This window comes from Erithacus rubecula, assembly GCF_903797595.1.
Source record: "Erithacus rubecula genome assembly, chromosome: 14".
NCBI classification, from domain to species: Eukaryota; Metazoa; Chordata; class Aves; order Passeriformes; family Muscicapidae; genus Erithacus; species Erithacus rubecula.
In genome coordinates, this window is record NC_136666.1 from 3,827,010 (window position 1) to 3,851,164 (window position 24,155).

Consider the following 24,155-nt stretch of genomic DNA (forward strand, 5'->3'; position numbering starts at 1 on the left):
TGGAGGGACAAACCCTGCAGCCAACAGCCAGGGAATGTTGCTGTTGCTTTGGTTCCCATCTCCTGTCATGTACCAAACCAGGCACATTTCCCTTGGAAGCAAAGGCACTGCTCATCTCACCCAGGCTGATATCAGACAAGGAGTTTCTAAGTTTTCTAATTAAATAAACATTGCACTGGTGCCAGGCCTCTGCCAGCCTCCCCATCCCTGATGGTCCCAGCTATTTGTGTGCAGTGGAGCTTCCCAGCAAGCTGCTTTCACTGACCCTGTGAGCTGAGAGCTCTCCAGACTTGTTGGTACCATTGAAATCAGAGCCCAGAAAGGCAACAGCTGGCTGCAGGTGGCAGAGCACGACCTGGCACCGCCCTCAAGGCTGAGCCAGGACCTGGGGCACCAGGCCAGGGGTGATGGACACACAGACACAAGCCCAGAGCTGAAGGAGGGACAATCACTCACAAAGCTGGCAGGTGAGGGAGCAGGACGGGGCTGGCAGGCTCAGAGCCGAGGTTTGGAGCGGAGAAGCGATGTCGTGTTGTCTGTCTATTTCTTAACCTGAATTTCTCTTTTTGTCTCCCATACTAGACAGCGGGGGCAGCTGGGATTGCAGCTATTTTGCAAGTCCCCCTATTTCACCGGGAGTATTTCATATATACCAGGATCTGCCTTTGTACTGTAACCCAGCACAAGAAAATGCCTCATCTTTCATTGCATCGCTCTAATTCTAAATTACTGGCACTGCCCAGCAGGATGCACACAGCAGCAATGGCACGTTCTTGAATGTCAATGTTAAGATCTATTTATTCTCTATTGTTTTTTATTTTTAAAGCAAGACTGGCACTGTACCTTGCAGCAGGCTGGCCTATCCCAGCCAGGGTCACCGACTAGGCAGCTCTCATGCCAACCTTGTTCTCCCCATGTAGTGCCTCCATCACCTCCTCTCCAGCCCAGGGGAGAGGAGCAGGAGATGTCTACAGCAAAAGGGGGAAAAAAGCAGAGCAAAAGTGAGGCTCAGATGGAGGCTTGTCCCCCTCTGTGGAACCCAAGCATTCCCCGATTGTAGGATGCTGGATAACCCCAAATCTGGCAGGGGCTGCACATGCAGAGGCTGCACTGGTGCAGTTCTGAGCCTGTGGCAATGTCGTGCACTCCAACACAGAGCACTGGATGTGACCAAGGCCCCGGGACTCACCCTGCAGCTGGCTGAGCAGCCCAGGTCCCAGCAGCAGGTCCTGCCTGCAGAGCCACTGCTCACAGCCACGCTGGGGCTGCAGGGCAGGTGGAGCAGGGTAAACACAGCTCCCTAGGAACTAGGGGGAGGGAGGGAAAGGATTGCCACCTCAAATTGAATATTGCAGTAAATGACAGCTAGAACCTTCCACAGGAAAACCTTCAGTACTGGGTAGGTTTTCATTTCTTTCCTGCTAGTGAGTGGTGGATGCAATGATCTGGAACACCCAGAGCACAAGCACCGGGTGTCTGTGCTGGAGGCTTCAAGGATCTTCCTTATCCCCTGCCCCCTTGTCCTCCCCAGCCTTCCCACAGAGGCTCAGTTGTAATTAACCTAATTAAGCTAATGACCCTAACGCACCCACTCCACTCTTGTTTTGCAGATTATATGAAAGAATCTGTGTGCAGCTCCAGCACTTGTTCCCTGAACAGCAGTGAAAACCCATATGCCACCATTAAAGACCCCCCCATTTTAACCTGCAAACATTCCGAGAGCAGCTATGTGGAAATGAAATCACCTGGTCACAGGGAGTCCCCGTATTCTGAAATGCCAACTTCATCAACAGCCAACAAAAACATCTATGAAGTTGGTAAGCACTGGGTGGCACAGCGGGGTTGGTGGAGGTGCTGGTTTCCTCCTGTTCTGGTACAAGGATCCTGGGCTAGGAGTGGCACAGGCACAAACTGGCAGGGGGAAGGCCTGAGTGTTGGTGTGTTGGTTTGGGGAGCTGAGCCATAGTGGTGGATGTTCTGAGCTGGAAGGGACCCACGAGGATCAGGAGTTTTGGGAGTGCTCTGATCACCACAGCCCAGTTGTCCTTGCTCCCCCAGAGCCCACTGTCAGCATAGTCCAGGACGGCCGCAGTCGGAGTGCCAGCTACCTTCAGAGCCCCTATGACCTGCCCAGGAACAGCCACATTCCTGGGCACTATGACCTGCTCCCTGTCCGGCACAGCCCGACCCACGGGCCTTCCTGGGACAAGCAGTCCTAGAGGGATGGACTTCATGGGCACTGCTGCCAGCACTGACTGTGAGGAGACAGAGAAGCTGTTCCTTCCTTTCCTGCGGACTGGCAAGGACCTGACACGACATCAGCTTGGGCCAACTGCTGCTGCATGATGTTATTTATAAAGACATTTTTGTATGGGTACCTGGAACTAATGAGAGCCTCCTCCACGTGGGACTGGAGCACACCACCCCTGGAAGGTGTCTTCATGCTCCAGGCAAAAACTCTCCCTGGCGTGTTCTAACCCTGGCTTTGCTGTAAAATAAACCACAAAAACATGCTAAGTAGAAGGACTTCAGGTTGTACATTTCTACCAACAGCATCAAGAAACCTTGTACTGTTAGGAAAAGGTGACAAGGAAAATGCTGGAATATATTTTCATCTTTGTCATGGGAATGGACATTTTTCTGAATGAGAGCAGGGAAATTTGTCATTTCACTGTCTGGAAAGCTCATTTACTGCCATCACCATGTGCAACCTGTGCAGATCATGCTTGGTAATTAGCATTGACATTGCCATCTCTATATTCAGTACCAGAGAATTGGAGTTGAGGAATATTAACACAGACACATTCTGTGCAGTTTTTAATATCCTTCCAAATGTCCCCTGATCTTTGCTAATGAATGGAGTTTCCACAACGAGTCTCACACCTGTCTTACCACACTTCTAACGTTGATTGGCACAGGTAGGCTTTGATTTTCCTTATGCAGCTTCTCTTTTGCTAAATCCAGCAGATCTGTCAGGCAGTTTAAACTGCTGCCCCTCCAATTCCTGCCCCGGGACACTGCAGGTTTGCAGAGACCAGCCCTGGTTTCATTTCCTTTCTCAAAGCTGAGCCACATCGGCTTCTCTCTCCCATCTTCCCAAACCATGTCCTCATGATTCTCTGTCAGCATGCCACTGATGACACCTCTTAATCTGATGTGCATTACCATGTAGTGCAACTTTATCCATTGATGATTCTACCTGAAATGTCATTAAATAGAGCTGAAACTGGGTTTTCTTTTTCAGCAGCTGTTTGTGAAGTAATTATCAAGGGTCTGACCTATGGTAAAATTTTGGACTGAGCCACCATGATATTTTTTTAATTTATAATCTCTGTTGACATAGAAAGTAGAGTACTTGCCGTTAGTTCCTTGTAGATTTTGAGCATGAAGTAGTATTGACTCTAAGTATGTAATTTTATTAGGCAAACGTGGAAGTAGCAAGTGGATTGCCTTTTAAATATAAAAACTATTCTGTTGCACATTCGCCAGTCTGATGGAAGCAGAAGAGGACGACAGCAGCCCCGTGGGTTTGCTCACAGCATGGTCCCAGGTGTGACCTGCTGGGCTCAGGGACTGGCAAGAGGAGCCTCCAGCTCAGGGGCAGGGCTGGAACCCAGCTCTGGGAATACTCCTGGATCCTTGGAGCACCGTGGTGGGGTGTCCCCACAGATGGGCTCAGCCCTCACGCCTGGGATCACAGCCCCTGGCTCTGGGCATTCTGCCCCTGGAGCCTTTCCCCTTGTTGCTCTCCAGGTGGTCAGGCTGGCTCTGAGCCCCCCGTGGGAGCCTGGACCCCCCAGGCTCTGGGAGCAGGCGCTGCCCGACCGCAGGATCCTGCCCACGAGGTGTCCCCAATGCTGCATGTGTGCATGGGGGCCCTGGCTGATCAGCAATAGCAATTCTGTTTTCCAGGAAAGCCTTATTTGAGATGTAAGGAAAGAATTCTTTTGTAGACCCAGTAGGAATATATTTTACATACATGAATGGAAAGACTTACCTCAAAAATATCAAGAGAAAGGCGGTTGGATAAGAATACTCTTGTTAAGACCCACCTTGGCACCCAGCACAAGCAGCCTGAGCTGCTGCCCTGGCCCACGTTTGTGTGCTGCTGTAGTTTGCTATGAGACTCCAAAAAGCAGAGATGTGCTCAGTTGCTTGGTTTGTTTTTTTCAAAGTAGGATTTTGAAACCAAATGCAACGATGTGCATAGAGCCTAACAGGAAAATAAAAACAAAACAACAAAACCAACAAAAAAAGTACCTTCTTGTATATCAGCGTTAGCTTAGGAAACAGGCACCAAAATGGCAATACTTTTTTAAGGCAAGACAGATTTGTAATATATTTGTTCACTGTGCAAAGGTATCCTACCTTGTACAAAATAAATTGAATTTCTCTCAATGTGTAGTTCTCCAACATACTCATTTGCAGAGGAAACTTCCAGCCCAAATCCAAATCCAAGCTCTCCAGGTGATGTGGCTGCTCCCCTCAGCCAAAAGCCCTCAGGCACCAGGCTGGGACAGAACTGGCAGGATGGCTCAGAAAACCCAGTGCTGCCATTCCAAGCTGGAGGAAACCAAAGGTAAGTGGCTCTGCACACCCTTCTCCCAGTCCCTCAGCAGTTTGGTCTCAGTGAGACTCCTGGGAATGCACAATCCCAGCCGGAAGCTGCACACCCACCATGTGTGGTGACACTGCCCTGGGCCACCGACAGGTTCCCAGGCCTTTGGGTGGACATGAGGAGCCATGGTCACCCAGCAGCTGCCAGGAAGCCCAGTGAATAAATCACAAGCACAGATTTGCAGCAGAAACACCTTCAGAATTAATGAGTCCCAGACAATGCAGCCACTGCCACATGCTGAAGCTTTTCAATATTTGTGCTTCATATTTCTAAGAGTCTTGTTAACTAAAGCCCAGCATGTAATCTTCTTATTTGACAAGCCACACTCAATAAGCTATTTAAGGCTGGAAATTCATCAGGTCTGAATTTATAGAATAAGTAATTCTAGCTTATTAAAAATGTCTTTAAATCAGAACAATTCCATGTCCTTTGCTTAAGAGTCAGAACCTCAACTCCCATCAAAGACAGGAACCACTGATGCTCGCTGAATAATTGTTAAAAAGTTGGGGCTTTCAAATACAAAGATAACAGCAAAAACTTTTGGCAAGCAAAGTCATTTTGAAGCATTATATGGAATTCCCAGAATCTCAGAAAGCTCCTTCCAGGGCCCAAAGCAGTGTCTGTTACCATCAGCTGTCTCCCATTAGGGAGGAGACACTTCAGCACACAAGTAGTGCCAATTATAGAACAGAATGATTAATCAGCAGCTGAACAGGACAATCCCCCACTGGAAAGCATTCAGAAGGAATAATGACTTGCATTGTCTCTCCCAAAACACCTTGGGAAGCACCTTCCTGTCCCAGAAGTGCCACCCAGCCCAGGCCAGGATCTGCAGCCAGGGCCCTGCAATCCTTAGGAAAACACAGCACAGATCCCCAGAACAGGAGGCAAAGGATTTCCCAGGTGAGAAGTTCCTTTTCTGTACAGACCCCATTGGATTTTGCTTTAGAAGTCCTCAGCCTCCCACAGTGGTTTGTGCTCCCATCTGCACTGCAATTCCATCTGCTGCAGGCTGAAGAGTTTTGCCTAAAACCACACAAAATCCAGATTGATGTGACAGCAGAGCCGAGTCACCTGCTTACAGGAATGAGAAAAGGAAGCAGACTGAAACTCATCCTGCATTTCCAGATGACAAATTTAGAACTTGGCTGCCACAGGAAATAGATTAATTCCAAAATCTGCTTCAATAGGGGCAGAGAGTGTGCTGCAAGAACAGCTCCTGCAGTGAGTGAGGGGCTGGGCTCACACCTCACCCTCAGAGCTGTCCCCAGGGCCACCTCAGGGCTGCCCTGTTGGTGCTCATGGGCACCTCTCATCAGGACACCAAAGCTTCCATCCTTTGCTGCAGAAGGCAGGAGTTTCATCTCTCACTGGATTTTCTTCCTTGTGGCAACATGGGGGAACAAAAACAGGTTTGTAAAAGTTATTCAGAGGTTTGAGTGGAGTTAACCCACAGAATTTTCTAAGCTTCAGAGCTTCCTGAAGCTGCCCAAGTGCCCTGGCTATGAACTGCAGCAGCTCCAGGAAGCTCAGAGCTGCTCTCAGGGAAGGCAACCATGCTACATAACCCTTTCAGCTCCTCTTCCACTTCAGTGTCTTCTCACTGCCTCTTCCAAGAAGCTCATAGGTAAAACCTTCAGGTCAAAACCCAATTCTCCCAAGAAGTGCACCCAACAACACCACAGTGAGTCGTCCCCTGTAATTCTTTATTAGAATCATGGATGAATATATTTTAAATCAATCTAAAAAAATAATGAATCAAAGTACAGTACATGCATAAAATACAAAGTAATTTACAAACAGATCAAAATAGCATCTTCAGAACTAATATCAGGAGGAGAAATGGAGTAAAAAACAAGAAGTGACCGACTACAGCAATGCCTTCCGTGTGCCTCACACATCATGAGCACCGCGAGACAGAAAGGTTGGGAACAGAACACAGCTGGAAGTGCCGACCACATCTGGATCTTCCAAGTGGGTCACATCAGAGTTTGAGAAACGTCCCCTACAATCAATTACTTCCCTGTAATTGTATAAATAACTGCAGGCATCTACACGACAGAGAGTTCCTTTAAACCCTGTGGGAATGCAGTGGCTGTGGCCCCCAGTGCCAGGTCAGGCGTGTTCAGGAACAGCACAGAGCGAGTGACGAGCAGTGACAGAAGGCACAGTTCATGTATCCCTGAACAAGCAGATTGGACTGGACTGGTACAGAGCAGGAGACCACAGGAGGAACACATCCAGTCAGCAAACTACTCCAGAGGGTTTTGTTGAAGAACATACAAGCAAACCACTGGAATAATTTAAAAATACTGGATCAACCAGAACTGAAAACTAAGGCCAGGTAGTAGAAGTTATTCATTCATCAACTCAAGCACTTGAATATATTAATATATGTGGCATGCATTAATAGATGTGATATGTAATATGTGCCAACACCCTTCGAGTCTGTGTCCCTTGAAAGAAAAAAAGGCATCCTCAAATCCTGATACCACCGGCATTGTGGAGGCCAAGCCTCCAGCAGCACAAAGATGCTGCAAGTTCCAGAGCTGGAGTGACCCTTACTCAGGAACACAGCTCCTGCATTCGCTTCCTTCACAAGGGGCACCTCCATGGGGTCCCAGCAGCTCTGCCTCACACCAACCCCCTCTGCAGCAGGTGCCAAACCACAGCACCTCACTCACAGGGAGCTAGAACTGCTGCTAACTCATGCTTGTTCACAAGAAACTCTCTTTTCTCCCCCATAATATCCTATAAAACTTCACTTGACAATCTGAAGATGTAGCCAAAAACATTCAACTTACAATAAAATTGCACTTCAGAGCTTCACCGAGCTTTAGATGCAGAATACACCACCTTAAGACAAGAAGAGATTATCCTGCCCAGAGAGATTTTCCTCGTTAACCTGACAGTAATTGCTTTGTGAGGAGCAGGACAAGGTCTTCAAGTGCTCTCCAAAGGTGTCAGTGCTCTGACTAGCAGGCATCATTGGGAAGGGATCAGTTGAGTTCCAAACAATTTACTGAGCCCAAACCGACAGGTCGGTGTTGGGAAAATACTGCAGCCACATCCAAGTAAGAGATTGATAAACACTGAAATCAAAGTGTTTAAGAAATTCATGGAGAAGGAATAAGCAGTAACTAAACACAAGAATGTAACCACAAGAATTACAAATATATTTAAATCTTGGACCTGGGGAATATACACAGCCTTTTAGGAAAGAATGGACAATTTATATATTCTGACAGCACTGCATCTTTGGTTTGTTTTCAGTGGTTGGAGGGACGTGGATGGGAACCACGTTGTTGCTTGGGGACATGTCATTCTCACGTCTGTCAGACATCTGCTTCTGGGAAACAATCCGATAGATCTCTGCAAGAGGAGAAAGAGCTGATCAATGTGTGCTCACCAGCAAAATGCCATCAAAGAGTTAAAGCTGGGGAAAACCAGGCACAGCTTTGGAATTACATAAGTAATGCAATGAAGCTTCCACACAAAGTTCAATTGTAGTGATTTCTAGATACAGAAAATAAAATCTATTTTTGCAACAGAAATTACTTTTTTAACAACTGGTTTACTTTCCTTGAGATAAGAGTCAGTAAATGGACAGAATTCACAAATCTCCATGCTATGAATGAGAAACTATGTGCCCATCCACTCTTCCTGAAGGTTCTTAAGGTTCCAAGGACACTGGTCACATGTTTGCTGATGTATCCAGAAACAGGATTAAAGGGGACCATTCCAGATTTCTTCCCCTGATAGGACTGCAAGGGCAATTTCTTCTTGCTGAGCACACCCATCACATCTATCATCCAAGCAGTGTTAAGTCTTCAGAAAAGGTTCATTTTGGGCCCAAAAGGAGACTTGGCCCGTTTAGCAGTACAGAAACCCTTTACAAAATATGCTGTGTGAGAAATATGGGCTCCAGATGAAGAGATTGTGAACAAAGAGGAATCAGAAAGCATAGGATAAACACCTGCACCAAGAGCCTTCCCCTGTTCCTGGGGCTTGTCGTGGCTGATGGTGCTGCACAAAAACTCAGAGCAGCTACAGCAGCACTTCAGCTGCACAGAGAGTAAAGCATGTGTAGCACTTCACCCCCAGAAAGGAAATACAGAACACCAAAAATAGAATGTGGGGAACTCACTAGCAAATTTGAATTTGAAAACCATTAAAAAAAATAAAAGCTTGCTAAAGCTCAGTTTTACAAAAAGCCCCAATTCAGACTCAGGGACAAACTGTACATTAATATGGCTTCTTCATATGCAGTCAGGTACAGATGAAGTCGCTGAGGCAACCAAACAAGAGCTGAACAGGTTAAAAGATTTTCTGATTTCACCCTTTCTCAAGCTTGCTCTTCTTTCCAACCATCTCACACATAAACAACTTCACAAGTTAGGTGAAACCCATGAAACCAGACCTTTAAAGCCACCTTCAGCCTGGTGTGTGAATGTGCTGACAGGGCTTGGCCCCGTGGCAGTGCTCAGCAGAGCCTGTGTGTGGGGTGGGAGGAGCAGAGCTGGAGAATCTGCTCTGCACCTTGAGGACAAGCTTTGTGCTCAGGGCTGGCAGCCAGTTCACTCCCAGTGCAGAACAATTCCTGTTCCCATCAACAGGAAAAGCCTCTGGCCACCTTTGTTACTGAATTCTCCCACAGCACCTTCGGCAGCAGCAATTCTGCGTTCCACAGAGAATTTTCTGATCAAGTTCATCCATGTCCCTGCCATATCACACACTTCCTCCACCCCATCAGTCAAGGCTCACACAGGGTGCCCTCTGTGTAGCCTCATCTGACAGCAAAGATCTTCAGCAAACAGCCCCCAAGCCTTAAAAATAATCTTACCAGCACCAGTTCCCTTACTGATAATGAATCTACTCCTCCTGAATCTGAGAATATCTCCCCATGATCCTCACTTCCACAACCTCCCCAGCAGCCCTGCCAGTGAATCCACTGTCAAGAGTCCCAAATCTGCTGCTCCCTGCTGCTTCTCCCTCCTCTGCAGAGCAAAGTCTGGTGCAGCCACAGCCTAAATGCTAAAATCTGCCCTTCCCTAGTGAGCTGCACACTCAGCACACAGGGCTGTGCTGCTGTGCCAGGGGAGGGAGAACAGCCCAAACCTGTCTCACTGGGGCAAAATGCCCAGCAGCCAGGCCTGCACCCAAACTGCTGTGCCCAGACAGCTCTGGGCTAATGAAGATGGGCTATTTTTAATGAAGACAGAGAACTCTGGGTTCTGCTCAGGAGCTGAATGAGACCTTATTAAGGGCACATTCAGCAGAATGCATCACTGCATAATGGGGAACTGTGAGACACAGGCCTTGCACTGTTGAGAGCTGGGAAAAACAGCACTGCTGACCAGGAGGAGCTGGACCAGGCCTTGGCTGCTCAGCCTGCACTGGGGTTTTCCATTCATTTTCAGGTGTACAGAGACAACAAAAGAGGAAATCCCTCAATTTTTTGATGTTAAATTCTCTGATGTTTCCTTGGTGATGGGATTCCTTAGAGATGAAACCACCACAGAATGTGGTGTGGGAACAGAGACAGCACACAGTGCCAGGCAGGGAAAGGAGGCAGACTCCAGTTTACTTTAAGGATGCTTTATCCTGCTGTGAATGCTCAGGGTGGCTGGGATCATAATACCAGTCTCTCTTATTTGCCAGATGGTACAAAGCAGCTTTGTGTGCACAACAATCAGCCCTGGCAGTCTAGACATCCTGGAACAGAAGAATTTGGATAGGGACCATTACTCTAAGTCACAGATGGGAAAGGTCCTCAAAACCTCATCTGGAATCCACAGCAGGACAGGAAGCCCACCACATGTATGATACACCCCCTCTAAAAGACCACTGTGTTACAGAGAAAAAAGAAGAGCTTTTATCCCTTATTCCACCTGTAGCAACAGATCACATACTCAGGCTGTGCTAACTACACTGGATTTGTATTCCCCATGGCCAAAACCATCTATTCAAAGCACTTGGTCTGAAAATCCAGGTGTGGATAAGCTTAACAGGGACCCTGCTACACCTCCAAGGGAAGCACCTTCACCAACTTCCACTGCTGTCCCAATCAGACCAGCTTCAAGAGGACTGGAAAGAAAGGGAGGTTGCTGCAGACCTTGGTGACAGCAGCCTGTTCAGGAGAGATCCCAGCAGTGGGGGAAAGGCTCTGAGCAGCCTGGGGTGTCTGTGCTGCAGCTCCCAGCACTGCAAATACCAGCAGGGCTGGTGCAGCAGCTCGTCCTGCCCCTTCTGCCAGCCAGCTCTGCTCACAGCTGCTGGCAAAGCTGCTGCCTTCCCCAGCTTCCTGCTCCCAAGGACAGGCAGCATTCCACCCACAGGCACTGAGCTGGGAGGCAGCCCTGCCAAACACACACCAGCCAGGATTCTGCGGGGTGACTCCAAAAACCACATTCCTCAGATGATTGTCCCCTCCTTCCTCCAAGGCAAGTCATTAAGAGAAAAAGCCAGCTGTGAAGTGAGCTCCAAACAGCCCTCCTTGGCATGCCAGTCACAGCCCAGCTGGAGCCAACCTGCTGCTCAGGCACTGTTTACTGCACCTTATCTCCCCCAAACAGCAGCTCCTGTCTGGAGGAGCACATGCCCACTAAGCACAAGTGTTCCTTCCAGTACAGCTGAACTGACCTCACCTGAACAGAGATCACAAGGATCCTGCTCACAAACCCAAGAGCTCTTCACCCCAAACATCATCACAGCAACATGCAGGCAACACTGACATCCATGGAAAAGCAACAGCCTCAAGAATGTCAGAGCCCACCAAGAGCAAGTTTTATCACCTGTTCACCCATTACAGACAGTTCTGCTTACAGACATATTAAACCAGAAAAAAAAAAAAAAAAATCAAACCTCCATGGATTAGAATCCAAACTCACTTGTGGAATGAAATGTACTATGGGAAGCATGTGAGAAGAGATAAAGAAAGCCCAGTGCCCAAGAGGTGAGGGGCTTCCATGGCAACAGCAATGCATCCTCTGAGCATCACACAGCTCTGAAGGAAGTCCAGAGCACACAGGAAACTTCCCAGCCCTCCAGTGTCACATAGAGAACACAATGGGCCAGCAGGAGATGGGGACTGTGAGGTGACCAGTGTATACTGGCTGTGACAGCCTGACAGCCACCTCAGGAGGGAATAAACACTGCCTGGTCTACCTGATGTTGTTTTATTAGTGCTGGTGTATGAAAGTTGAGTAACTAAGCTGCCTCTGAAGCTTGAGCCCCCTGCAAACAGAAAGTGGGAGCAGCAAAGCTGCTTGTTCTACATGACACAGCACATCTGGCCAAATCCGACCTCAAAGTCAAGGTGCTCCTGAAAGAAGGGCTACCAAGGACATGGGCATAAAGGGAAGAAGTCTCAGGTTTTGGCACTGACAAGTGAGCAAGAGCTTTCCTTTGAAAAATCCATGCCATGCCCAAATTCATGTGCATTTTTGACAGGACTGCCTTTAGGCATGTGAAGAAAACAGGAAATGCAGCAGGCAACCCAACACCTCTGCATTCAGCCACTCCTTAGTCATCCACCCTCTAATGGCACTGGCACTTTGTCATGTAGGAAACAAATGTCTGAGCTAGCAGAACTTCTTTCTTTTTGAAACAAATTTATGCAATGCTGGAATTACAGCTGAATGACTACACTGAAATTAAAAGGGAATCACATGGTTCAATTAAAAAGGAAAAAAAGTTCTTTATTCATCTAACACAAACACACTTTTAGCTGATATCCACACAGGAGCACTACTGTTTAGGAACCCAGGGCAAGAACACAATAGGTCAGAACTGTCAGAGGCCTCTTACAACTCAGGATGAAACAAGAAACAGATGGACACAGGCAGCTAACACCCCAGCAGCCTCACACCTCTCTCCACTGCCAGGCTGTCCATAAAGCATTTCAAACAACTGAAGAAATGCTACAGGATTTATACTTTTACTACAGTAAATAACCCCCTAGTCCTATCCTCACAAGCATGTTCCAGTATGGCTACCAGGACCTTTCTAGTGTGTTTCTAAAGGAGTGTCTAAATTAGGTGGCAGAGAGGAAAAAAATTTCAGAACTAACCAGGTGTCAGTGTCACAGCAACAAGATGTGATTTACACACAGTGTAGAAGTGAGGCCACTGCTCATACCAAGCACGTCACGTAGCCTGGCACATGCTACACTGGGAAGGAGGGACTTCAAATTTGCAACTGGAAAACATGTTGGAGGCAGTTGGAGAAAACAAGACACTGCCTGGCACACCTAGAACAGAGACACAGCAGAGGAGTGTCTCAGATGTTTTGAAAATTCACACTAGAGCATTTGCCAAAGCTGGGAATGATGAAAGCTCCACAGTGTCCCACTGTGCCCTGGCTGCAGTTGACAGGGTGCACAGAAAGGCAGAAACCTCATGAGAGTAAGTGACTTCCACACCAATTTGTGAATTCCTACCCCACCTTTACAAGCCATCATTAAGGCTCCCCAAACTGAGTGTCTCAGCTTTAACAAGCTTTGCCTACCTAAACAAGGCTTTAAACAAAAAGAAAGTACTTTAGCCACAGAGCATAAAAACACAGTACTAACTCCTGTCACATGTTACACGGGCCAAAAGTCCAGGCAGGACTATTAAATGCAACAACAGCAACTCCTGCAGCTCAGGAGTCACTGTGTCTCAAAGGAAGGATCTCTGCTCTTTCATCCCTTTTTCCTTAACAACCTACAGTCACCATTAAAGATGGAAACAAACTGCACTGACTTCTCCTTGATAAACAATGGCTGCTCTCACTTGATGCCAGCATGAGACAATTCCCTCCTGTGGGCACTCCCTGTAATGGGAGATGGAAACTGAAACACGAACCAGGCTGACAAGAAACCCAGGGCAGATCAAAGTGAGCAAGGATTCATTCCCCAGTTCAAGGCTGGCCTTTCAACTTGTGACACTTTGAAACTGGTCTGCAAATCTTATGGCTAATGAAAAATGATTAAATAGCAACATTTTCAACACTTTATAGGCAAAGAAATGCCTATTTGCATCATATCTGAGCAGCCTTCTGCCCTTCCCCCTTGAAGCACAAAGCCCTGGATGACTCACCTGTCAGAATAGTCTGGAAAGCTGCTTCCACATTTGTAGAGTCTAAAGCAGACGTCTCAATAAATGACAAACCATTCTTCTCTGTGTGGACAGAAATACTATAATTAGAGAGGTACAGCACATATCTGTTTCCCATCTGGAAAAGCTTCTGTACCAGATAATATGTGTAGCATTCTGTTGAGACACCCAGGTATCAAGAGAAAGTAAAACAAATTGTGGGATTTTCCCCCTTAAGTGATGGGAAAGTGACACCACCCAACATTAGAATTTACACCCACTCCCAAGCACAAGTATCAGCCCAGAGCTGTGTTACTTTAAGGAACATTTTCCTGCATCACTGAAAGGGATAATCTGTTGCAGTTTCTCTCTGTGAGAAAGTTTCTGGTATTTTCTTCAGCCTCATTAATTTTCTCCATCTCCCACCTGCTAATATATTACAGCAGCTTATTTAACAGGAATAGAGCAGCAGGGAGAATGACACTCCTCCAGCTGCAGGCAGGGATCCTCACTGGCCATAAACTCTGCCAGTGGAGCTACAGCAAACTTTAATGTGAGGAAGCCAGATATGCTCCTGGATGAAAGAGACTGGGACTAAAACAAGGCTTACAGAAACTAGAACTACTGTTTACAGACCTTAATTACTTAACAAAAGTCAGAGAGCCAGTTTAATGAAAGTTCAGCCACAGGCACTTGTGTACGGCTAGAGATCAGCTGGGACACAGAAGGCAAAGCTACCACCACACAAGAAAATCAACCCTAAAGCCATAGGCATAGTTTCTGCAAAACAAACAGTGCCCAGGCAAGAGAATAAATCTGGTTTTAAACATTCAGGTGCCTCTGGCTGACTCTTGAAGCAACATGTACATTTTACAGAAATGTCTCCTCTCTGATCGAATGTGGCACGTGGCACTGAGGGGCATGACCAGCCCCAGGCTTTCCCTGCCAGCCTCCCCCTCCCCGGGCAGGCGGGCAGGTCGCAGCCAGCAGCCCCTGCTGAGCCCACCTGCGAAGGCCCGGGCCTCGTCGGTGGGCACGGCGCGCAGGTGGCGCAGGTCGCTCTTGTTGCCCACCAGCATGATGACGATGTTGCTGTCGGCGTGGTCCCGCAGCTCCTTCAGCCAGCGCTCCACGTTCTCGTAGGTCAGGTGCTTGGCGATGTCGTACACCAGCAGGGCCCCCACGGCTCCGCGGTAGTACCTGGGACAGGGGCAGCCAGAGGCACACTGAGGCTACGGGAGAGGAACAGCTCTGCCCAGGCCAGCTGTGAAACAATGCCCAGGGCAATTCCCCACTGCCTGCGACTGGACACAGGGAAGCGCAGCAGCCCGACGAGGTTACACCACAGGGCCAGCTCAGAGTCTGGGAGCAAGGCAAAGCCCACGTCTGTGGGGAAAACCTGCATCCCAGACATGAAACTCCGGGCTCTGTGGGAAGCTGCTGCCACCTTCCACCTCTGATCCACTCCTGAAAATTCTCCCCCACCCATCACTGTGGGTGCAGCACAGGCACGGCCCAGAGCGATAAGGAGACTGTAGAGTGACTCACAGAAATGTCAGCATGATCTGCTCTCTTTACCAAAGGCCACAGCTCCTTTCAAGTGAGAGCCACAACAATGCATTCAAAAGGAAACAGGCTGTGTTCTTCCACCCCACAATTCTCTCCAGCTCTCTGAAATTCAGGTTTTGCTATGCTGGTTTTTAACAATTAAGCACACAAGTGAGCAGTCTTTCCTGGCTGCTACAGGAAGGTTTCAGCTCTTAGGTTACCACTGATAAAAGACTAGGAACACTGATATTCCTTTATCTTTCACTTCCATGGAAATGAGTCTCTCAAAGCTCTTGCATTCTAAACTTCAAATGCCCCGGTTACATGAGAGCACTGCGAAGTAAATGAGTCTGTGCAGGGACACACCAGATCGAGTTTCTGGGCTGAATAATATTTAACCTTCCCACCACCAAAGGTTGTGGCTATTACCTGATAAAGCACAAACACCCCTGTTTGCAGTTGGTGAGGAACTGGAAGGGCCCAAAATTGCCCTCCTCAGCCAAATCTTGTCCTCAGCCAGGCAGGCTCCACTTACGCTGAGGTGATGGCTCGGTATCGCTCCTGCCCCGCCGTGTCCCAGATCTGAGCCTTTATTGTCTTCCCATCCACCTGGATGCTCCTCGTTGCAAACTCCACCCCAATGGTGCTTTTGCTTTCCAAGTTAAACTCATTGCGAGTGAATCGAGACAGAAGGTTGCTCTTGCCTACTCCAGAGTCTCCAATAAGTACAACTGCAAGACAAAAAACAGACTCCAGATGTAGATGACACATTGAAAATCACATGCAAGAAATCATTCTTTTAAAGAATGAAGCATGAAGGACAAGAATGACAACAGCATCATCCTTGTCATGGATGTGCTGTCCAAGTCTCAATGTCTCTGGAAAACCAGAGCTGCCATATTCACCAGCATTTTGAACAGATCTTAGACTTGACTTTTATTGGTTATATTTCAGCCTCATTTGCCCAGCATGGAAGAACATCCCTCTTTTAGGAAGAATATACATGTCTGTCACTGCAAACATTCATGACCAGCTGTATTTCCTTGAACAACACTAGAACTAAAAAACAAAGCACAAACCCTACAACCACACAACTGAAATCTGCTTTGCTGAAGAAGTCCAAAACACAGGGCAAGCAGCAGACTCTGCTTTTATTTACACTCTTCAGAAGAGAGGTTCTCCACTGCAGCAGAAAAAATTGTGAATTAAAAGATAACCAAACCAAAGAATGCCCAAGGCCACGATCACCCTGCCAGCCAGTCTGAAATGTCTGCTGAGCCACAGCTCTCTGCCCTTCTGCAGTCCCCACTGCTGCTGTGGCTCCTGGACACAGCAGGCCAGAGACTGAAACTGCTCAAAAAACGCTGCCAAGGGATCGCTGAGCCTCAGAACTGGATCCACCATTCCCTGGCTCAGCTTGACTCATCCCAGCACCAGTGCCAAGCAAACTAATTGGAAGGATTCAGCTATGCTTGACAAGAAACTGACAGAAAGTTCAAAGTCCAGTTCCTGCAGAAAAAAACAGCATCACGAGGATTCACTGCAATATCTTGTAATGCTGAATTGAAAGGCGCAGGTCTAAGTGTAACTTAAAACTCAGTACCAAGAGGCAGAACAGTGGATGAAACGTGTTCACAACCAGAGCCACATGAACAGGAGCCTCTTGGGGTGATCCTATAAGGTTCCAAACCTTACAGTAGTGAAGGAAAGGGAGGAAAAATAAGAGAAAATCTTTGAGAAAAAAGGCAAATAAGGAAGTTCAGTGACCCAAACTTTCCGTGAAGCTCAGTGTAGCAGCAGAAACACTCACATCTGCTGCTGCAGCCCTCTGCAGCTTCTGTTTAAATAATGCAGAGCAATTCTGGCAGATGGGACTTTGCTCTGACTGGAAGGGCAGAGCAGCACCTTTAATCTCCCTCCATAAATGAAATTTGCTGTAAATGTTGGCTTCAAGCATGGCCTTGTGCAGAATACTTCATCAAAATAAACATCTTCCCAGCTGCCCGTGCCAGCTGACTCAGCACACAGCCGGCCAAGCACACAAGTTGCAGAAAGCAAACTCTGTTAACCTCTCCTGTGTAGGAAGATCACAAGTGCAGGTAGGTGGCAAGGCCCCACGCTGAATGCAAACAAAAGTTCTGCTTTCCTACGTGCCAGGTCACTGCTGAGCAGCTCTGCTGGCACAGAGATGCTACATCCTGATAAACCCAGAGCAGGGGACAGGGCACCACTTGCATCACCACCCCTGGCAAACAGCCACAGCTTTCCTCTGCCACTGGCAAGTCACTTCTTCAACATTGCTTTGGCAGCTTTGGGGCGTAAGTTTAGATGACATCATGTTTGTATTCCCTAGGAGGGAAAAGTTGACACAGCTCAGTCCTGCTATCACCCAGCAGTGGCCAGAAGCTTCTCTAAGCAAGAAAAGCAAGCCACATTCACCATTTTCTTTTCCCAAAAGGATGCATTATATACCTGGTAAGTATTCCCTCAAACCTGTTTCTGTAGTACAGAGCAAAGCCCACCTTTAAGTAATTTAAAAACAGAGGGATCCCTTTAATTTCTCTGCCAAGTTTTTTCCTTACCTTGTCTGAATTTCACACTGCTTATGTTCTGAATGGTTTCCAGCAGCAGATTAATGTGTCCCAATTATAAGGGGAAAATAATACCTTCCTCCTTGAAGGCAGCTATTTCCTCTACTTAATTGGGCCACTGCAGCTCCTCTTGAACATGGACACAAGGACAGCTTGGAATGTCAGCAGGCGCCTAAGATTCCTCACACCTTCTGCATTTCTGCCAGTCTGGGCAAGTATCACTCTTTAAATGAAATTATGAACTGAAACAGCTTTAACAACCACTCAGATTGTGTTATTAATATCAGTTTTGCTTTCCTTATCAAGGCACCATATTTTGATATTTTATACTATGCAGTGTTCCCATGTATTACATTCTTAGCATAGCAATGCAGTAGGAATGGCCCTGGACAGCCAAGTCCCATACTAAACACCCCAAGCAAACAGTTTCTAGGAGGAAAATGATGTTATCTAGGCCATGACAAAGCTAATTGTTCCTGCACATTGTCCCTTTCATTGGGCTTTTCTTCCAGAAACTCACTCCTAATGGTTAGAAATTGCCTTCTGATTTTCAGAAGGAATTAGTGGCCAGCTGACAGTGTGTCCACGTGCCAGCATTCTCCATTAGCTTATTAGTGTCTTCTCCCAGTGGTGTTTAGGCTGGGGTATTTACAGAAAGCAAATACATCTTGTCTGGGCTCTCTGCATTTGCTAAATACAAAAACTTGCCAAATGGTTCCACATAAACACATTGTTCATTTCCCCAAACACCTTCCCTGCAAGTCTCTCACTTTCTTTTGAGCACAGTGAGAACTGTGCTCATTCTAAGTGAGCTCTCCCTGTGATGGGAACCTGAATTTTAGTATTTCCATCTTTGCTAGGCACAGCTGGGGCTGGAATTGTTTCTCCTGGCCATTTCACCTTGACAGCTCAGCCTGCCTGTCATCAGGCCTAACTGTTCAGCTTTAGGTTGGCAAACTTTTACTCTACCAGAGTCCAAGTCCTCAGGGATAAGCCCTTACATCCCAAATCCCACCTCATCTGGAGGACCACAGTCCTCACCAGCACTCAGCTCTTTCAGTGCCACACTCCCACTTCCCCCATCCCACCCAACTTGCATCATCCACAAATTCTTTTTTGACAGCAGCACTGGAAGGAGGAAGGTCTGGAGGAAATATTTCAGCAAGCTCAGCCACAAGATCCAGACCTGAAATTAATCAATACCCAGCCCTGGAGCAGCACCTCCCTCACATGAGTAGCACCTTAGGAAGTTGCACAACCAAGGAAAATTGGATTGGCACATTTGAAAGTCATGGAAATGATCTCCCAGCCCCAAGTGACTGATTTAGTGCTGGGACAGTTCAATACTTGCAAACACGTGCTTCCAATCAATGCATTTGACTTTCTAGAGCATTTACTATCCCCAGACATTTAAGACAAGCATACAAGCATTCAGTGGAGAGAAGGAAAAAAAAAGGAGTATGAAGTCCACAGTACTGTATAAATTTCACTCTGTAATTCCAGATTCATTTCTGTAGAAGACCAAAATAAGAATTCAATTTCCTAAGCTGCATAAGAAGCAATTTAGAGAACTATGTCAAGAAAGGGTTATTAATTTTTCACCAACATTCCAGCTCACTCACACATTTTTTATTTCTGTAAAACCTCTTAGTTTAAAATTTCAGAAAATATTTTAATTATCTCATTAAATGAGATCAGTTTGAAAATAAGAGTCCAGCAGTACTAGCTTGTGTTGTCTGTGGCAAAAGTTATTGCACAAGTCCCATATTACAGGATCTAGGACAAGTACACCAGCACAAGATCACCACATCTAAAATTTGTCTCTGCACAGAGCTCTGCTATTAAGAGACATCAATAAAAAAGCATGGACGTGTCTTCAAGATCCCCAGAAGAACTTGCTGATGAACACCTCCCCCTGCCCACTTCAGCTGGAGTTTGAAGGGCATGTGAAAAAAACTACTTGATCCAACATGTCATATCTGGTCATAAACCCAACATAGTCATGACTTATTTTAATCTCCCTCCTCAGCTGTACCCCATTTTATTCACTCTTTTTCTGCCACAAAGAGAACTGGCCCCCCAGAGGCCTTTGGGGCAGGGATTACCTGTCCTTACCAGCACTAACACCTCCCAACACCTCTGCAGTAAATGCTGGAGCAGCAGGTTTGTTGCAGCACCAAAGTGCCTCCACACCTGAGGCAGTGAAAGCCAAAGGCCTCTACCACTGCCAAACACAGAGATGTCATGAAACCACACATTAATCTAAAAACACAAGTGAAAATGTGTCCTCTAAACCCCAAACCAGCAAGCTGGTTCAGTTTTAGAGCATTTCCTCAATATCAAAGGGAGAAGTTGGAGAAATGAACATGATGCAAAGAAGCAAAGAGCTGAAACTGGAGCTTTGCAGTAAGCTAAATGTCACCACAAGTCAGGTCCATGACATGAGTCTGCCCCAAATCCAGAGTCCCAGATGGTCAAGGTGCAGACAAAAATCTTCCTGAGCTTTGTCCATAGGAAACATCTTCTACAAGTGAGGGTTCCTTTGGTAACTGATCATCTGCAAGCTCACTGACCAAAAAGAGCAAAGGTTCCTGTGCCAAAGCCAGGCTTAATTTATTAAGTAATAAAATAATATCTTTATATCATCATTATATTTTCCTCCTTCTTAAATTAGAGCAATATTTTTATGAACTTGACTTGACATGCCTTGTGTTTCCTCGGGGGCCAGTCACAGAACAGCAGGCACTGCTCTTAGCCAGACCCTGAAAATATGGAAGAACAAAAAGACTGGAAGCTGGACAAGAAGAATTTAAAAAGAATTTGGTTTTTTCCAAGCTAGGCTTAGTCTTTCCTATACGCTGAAGTGTTACCACATAATCAGAAGTGTATTTTGTAACAGGTGCCTGGATTTTACTGTGCAGCAGCACAGGTGGGCTCAGCTTACACCCAGCAGCAGAGTCAGCCAGATTTCAAAACACAGCTGCTGTCAGGGGCTGACAGGACAAAACCAGAGGTCTCACAAACAGAAATGTGGCAGCTCAGCCCAGGAGCAGTAAAAGACAGCCAGAGTAGAGAGCATCACATGATGGTTTTAACCAGGTCAAACTCTGAACTCAGTCCCACCAACCTACCCATACAGTCCTTTCATAAAGCCAGAAATGTCCTGCTGGATGAAGTGTCCTGACAGACCAACACCCAGAGTCTGACTCCAAATAACTGATGTGCAAAAAACATTACATGCATCACCAACAATCAGGCTCATCTCTGTCCTGGTCAGCCCCTGCATCTTCAAATAAGCAATGCCTTCAGACCTGCCATTGTAATCTTCACACTGACATGCTCCAAACAAGATTCTTTTTGCTTCTATGAATTCATGCAGGCTTTCAAATCTATTTATAATATGCATGGCAATGCACCACTCCAAAATTTGCATACACACCTGAGGGACTTTGTCCTTTTGCTTTCATCCACTGCCCAATAAAAGAAGCATTACAGATATCCAGAGAAATTATGACAAACAGGAGATACTTCCCCTATTTGCCCTTATTGCTCACTGTTTAAATTTTAATCAAGCTGTACATCAATTCAGTATGAGGCTACGAATCCATTAGGTCTCTTTTCTGATTATTTTGATGTCTTTTTCTCCACCTTTTTAATTCTACAACATCCCTTTCAAAATGGATATGTCTGTCATGCCTACATTTCACCTCAGTTCACAAGATCCTCATGTCTCAAATTCAAGCACTGACTTAACATTGTCCCTGAGTTCCCATTTTCTTTTCCAAAAGATATACCAACCCCTTGTCTTTTTGACCAGTGCCTGGCAAGAAGACATTTGGTTCAGAGACCTCCTTGCAATAATTTCCAGATCATTCCAGAGTGGTGACAGCTTGTTTAGAACCATCACCACCACCTCTGGGAAGTTACAAAAGTTTCCACGATTTTATTACTCTGCATTTTTGTGTTATTTCAGCTGCCACATCAATCCCAGTTAAGTGACATTGCATCAACTTCCTGCAGTCCACTTTAGCCTGGAAAAACCCAAATCATTTATCTTCACAACAGCATTTTCACAGCATTCCCTGCACTCACAACAGCTTCTATAAACCAAGCTAAACAGAAAAAGCTTTAGAAAAGGCAATCAATTAATCAGCTTTGCACTTGTCCCTATAGCTGGATCCCAACTTTTTTTTTTCCCAACTATAAAAGGAAGCAGGCCAAATGAAAGATAGGCACTCTCCCAACAAACTCTGTCACTGATATTCCCAGTCTTTCACAGCTAAAACATTACTTACAAGCCCACTGACAGAACTGCATGAACAAGGGTGATTCAATGGCTTTGATAACCTGCATAAGTACCTACAATAACATTGCCTGATGCCATTAAACCAGGGGTCAGCAAGGTCCTTGCCAGTGCTGCAAGCTGAGAAAAAAGCCCATTCTGGAACTTCCTGATTTAATTTCCATAGCAGTACAGATGACTGATTCATAGGTAGAAATAAGGCCACTCTCCACACACAATTGGATAAAACAGCCAACAACAAAATTAATGTAATTCTTCAAAGTTATTACAGGAGTTTAAAGGTACTGGAAAAAACATCAATGTTTTCCTTTATCTTCATGATGACACATGGGTCTCTCATCATTACAACCCAACAAGCAATGATCTTAACTCTAAATTCAAATTTACAATATCACATCACGAAAAACAACACCCTTTTTACTTTGTTTGCTTTTTCAGCAGGATTTAAAAAACCAGATAAAGAACTTTCAAAACATCAGCACTTCTGTACACATTCCACAGCAGGCTACATGAACCTGTCCAGCCGGCTGGTGTTTTACTCTGCAGGGAGTGAAAATTGAGCATTTAACCACAACCTGGAACGTTTTAACCCAAGTGTATGGCAGCCCTGGCGAACGAAGTGTCCCTGCCCTTCCCTGCGGGAGCCAGCACAGACCAAGGCCAGGCTGGACAGGGCTTGGAGCAGCCTGGGATAGTGGAAGGTGTCCCTGCCCATGGCAGGAGATGGAATGGGATGATTTTTAAGGTCCCTTCCCACCCAGGCCATTCCACGATTCCGTGAGGATTTTATGGTCTCTGGGTGTGGAGCAGCAGGGACATTCCACTCCTCGCCAAGGGTTCTGAACACAGAAGGCAGCAAGTCCTCCTTGATTAAATGAGCGCATCATCTACCACTGCTGAGTCTATCTCCCCCACTCTATGGCTCTATTTAACAGATGGAGAGGGTTTTTATCAGCCGTGACGAGTCTTTATCAGCCCTGGGCATCCTCCCTGGCGATCTTTGCTCGCCACCCGCAGACCGGCCGCCGCCTCAGCCCGTTGCCGGGGCAGGCTCGGGCCGGCGCTGCCACCAAAGCCCCGCTGCCCAGCCGTGCCCGGAGCTGACATTCTGGGGAGAGGGAGGGACACCCGAGCGGGGCCCGGCGATGCCCGGAGCGCTGCCCCCGCCCGCCGGGCCCCGCGTTAGGGAGCGGCCCCAGCCCCGGCCCCGCCCGCGGGCCCCGCTGCTCTCCCGCGCGCCGCCGGGCCCTGCCCGCCTCACCTTTGAAGAGATAATCGTACTCGTCGTCGCGGGTGCCCATGGCGGGTGGCGAGGAGCGGCACCGGGAGCGGAGCGGAGCGGGGCCGGACCCTCCCTACAGCCGCCGCAGCGCTTCCGCCCTCCGCGCTCCGCCCGCCCGCCCACAGGCGCTTCCGGGGCAGCGGCGCCGCCGCACGACCGCGCCCGGGGCAGCGCCGCGGCCGCGCCCTCACCGCGGTTAAAGCGGGCGGGGGTCCCGCCTGGCCCCGCGACCCCCGAGCACAGAGCCGAGCACGGAGCCGAGCACGGAGCCGAGCACCGAGCCCAGCTCCGGCACCTTCTGAGGGAACAGCCACGGTGCGGCGGGAGAGCGCTGGAAGGGACTAGAGGCGGCCGGGAGGGGGTGGTGGCAGAGCGGTTCCATGGTGTAATGGTTAGCACTCTGGACTCTGAATCCAGCGATCCGAGTTCAAATCTCGGTGGAACCTGAATGTTTTCTTCCTCCATTTCGTTTTTTGGATTTTTTTTTTTTTAATCTTTCCTGTTTTGAGTGCCCGAACGATGCCCGGCATTCTCTGAGCTGCCCGAGTGAGTCCCTGTGCCCAGACGATGGCTGGGCACGCTGAGCTCCCCGGACTCCTGTGCCCAAGTGACCGATGGACGTTCTCCGAGCTCCCCAGGCCTCTTCACACACTGTGATAATCTCACCTCACCTCCCACCACCCTTAACCCCCATCATGGGGTGGGTGCTCTTCTGCCTCCATGGGCAGGCACTGGC

General features: G+C 47.5%; 2 protein-coding genes across 11 annotated transcripts in view; one reads left to right on the forward strand and one right to left on the reverse strand.

Moving 5' to 3' along the window:
* MEGF11 (multiple EGF like domains 11) overlaps positions 1–4,398 on the forward strand; it is a 266,626-nt gene extending 262,228 nt beyond the window's left edge. For 6 of the 10 annotated variants that reach the window (XM_079318187.1, XM_079318184.1, XM_079318189.1 and 3 more), the window contains 2 exons: positions 1,611–1,817; positions 2,059–2,381. In XM_079318187.1, coding sequence (XP_079174313.1) covers positions 1,611–1,817; positions 2,059–2,219 — 368 coding nt within the window. In that variant the 3' untranslated portion in view covers positions 2,220–2,381. Of the gene's footprint in view, positions 1–582; positions 766–1,610; positions 1,818–2,058 lie in introns of those variants that run through there. The other 4 variants (XM_079318190.1, XM_079318192.1, XM_079318191.1 and 1 more) reach the window with 3 other exon arrangements.
* Positions 4,399–6,302: 1,904 nt separating this feature from the next.
* RAB11A (RAB11A, member RAS oncogene family) lies at positions 6,303–23,576 on the reverse strand. Its single transcript, XM_079318067.1, has 5 exons — positions 23,399–23,576; positions 15,779–15,974; positions 14,702–14,895; positions 13,699–13,779; positions 6,303–7,990 (listed from the first exon to the last, which is right to left on the reverse strand). The coding sequence occupies exons 1-5, from the start codon at positions 23,436–23,438 to the stop codon at positions 7,851–7,853; spliced, it is 651 nt and encodes a 216-aa protein (XP_079174193.1). The 5' UTR covers positions 23,439–23,576; the 3' UTR covers positions 6,303–7,850.
* Between the last annotated feature and the right edge of the window lie 579 nt (positions 23,577–24,155).

What these genes read in the sequence shown, in the direction of transcription:
- RAB11A (XM_079318067.1), bottom strand. Translation starts at nt 23,438, where the DNA reads ATGGGCACCCGCGACGACGAGTACGATTATCTCTTCAAAG. An exon ending in GTACGATTATCTCTTCAAAG is followed by an intron (nt 15,975 to 23,398) that starts GTGAGGCGGGCA and finishes TTTGTCTTGCAG; the next exon opens with TTGTACTTATTGGAGACTCT. An exon ending in TTTCCAGACTATTCTGACAG is followed by an intron (nt 7,991 to 13,698) that starts GTGAGTCATCCA and finishes CTCCTCTTGCAG; the next exon opens with AGATCTATCGGATTGTTTCC.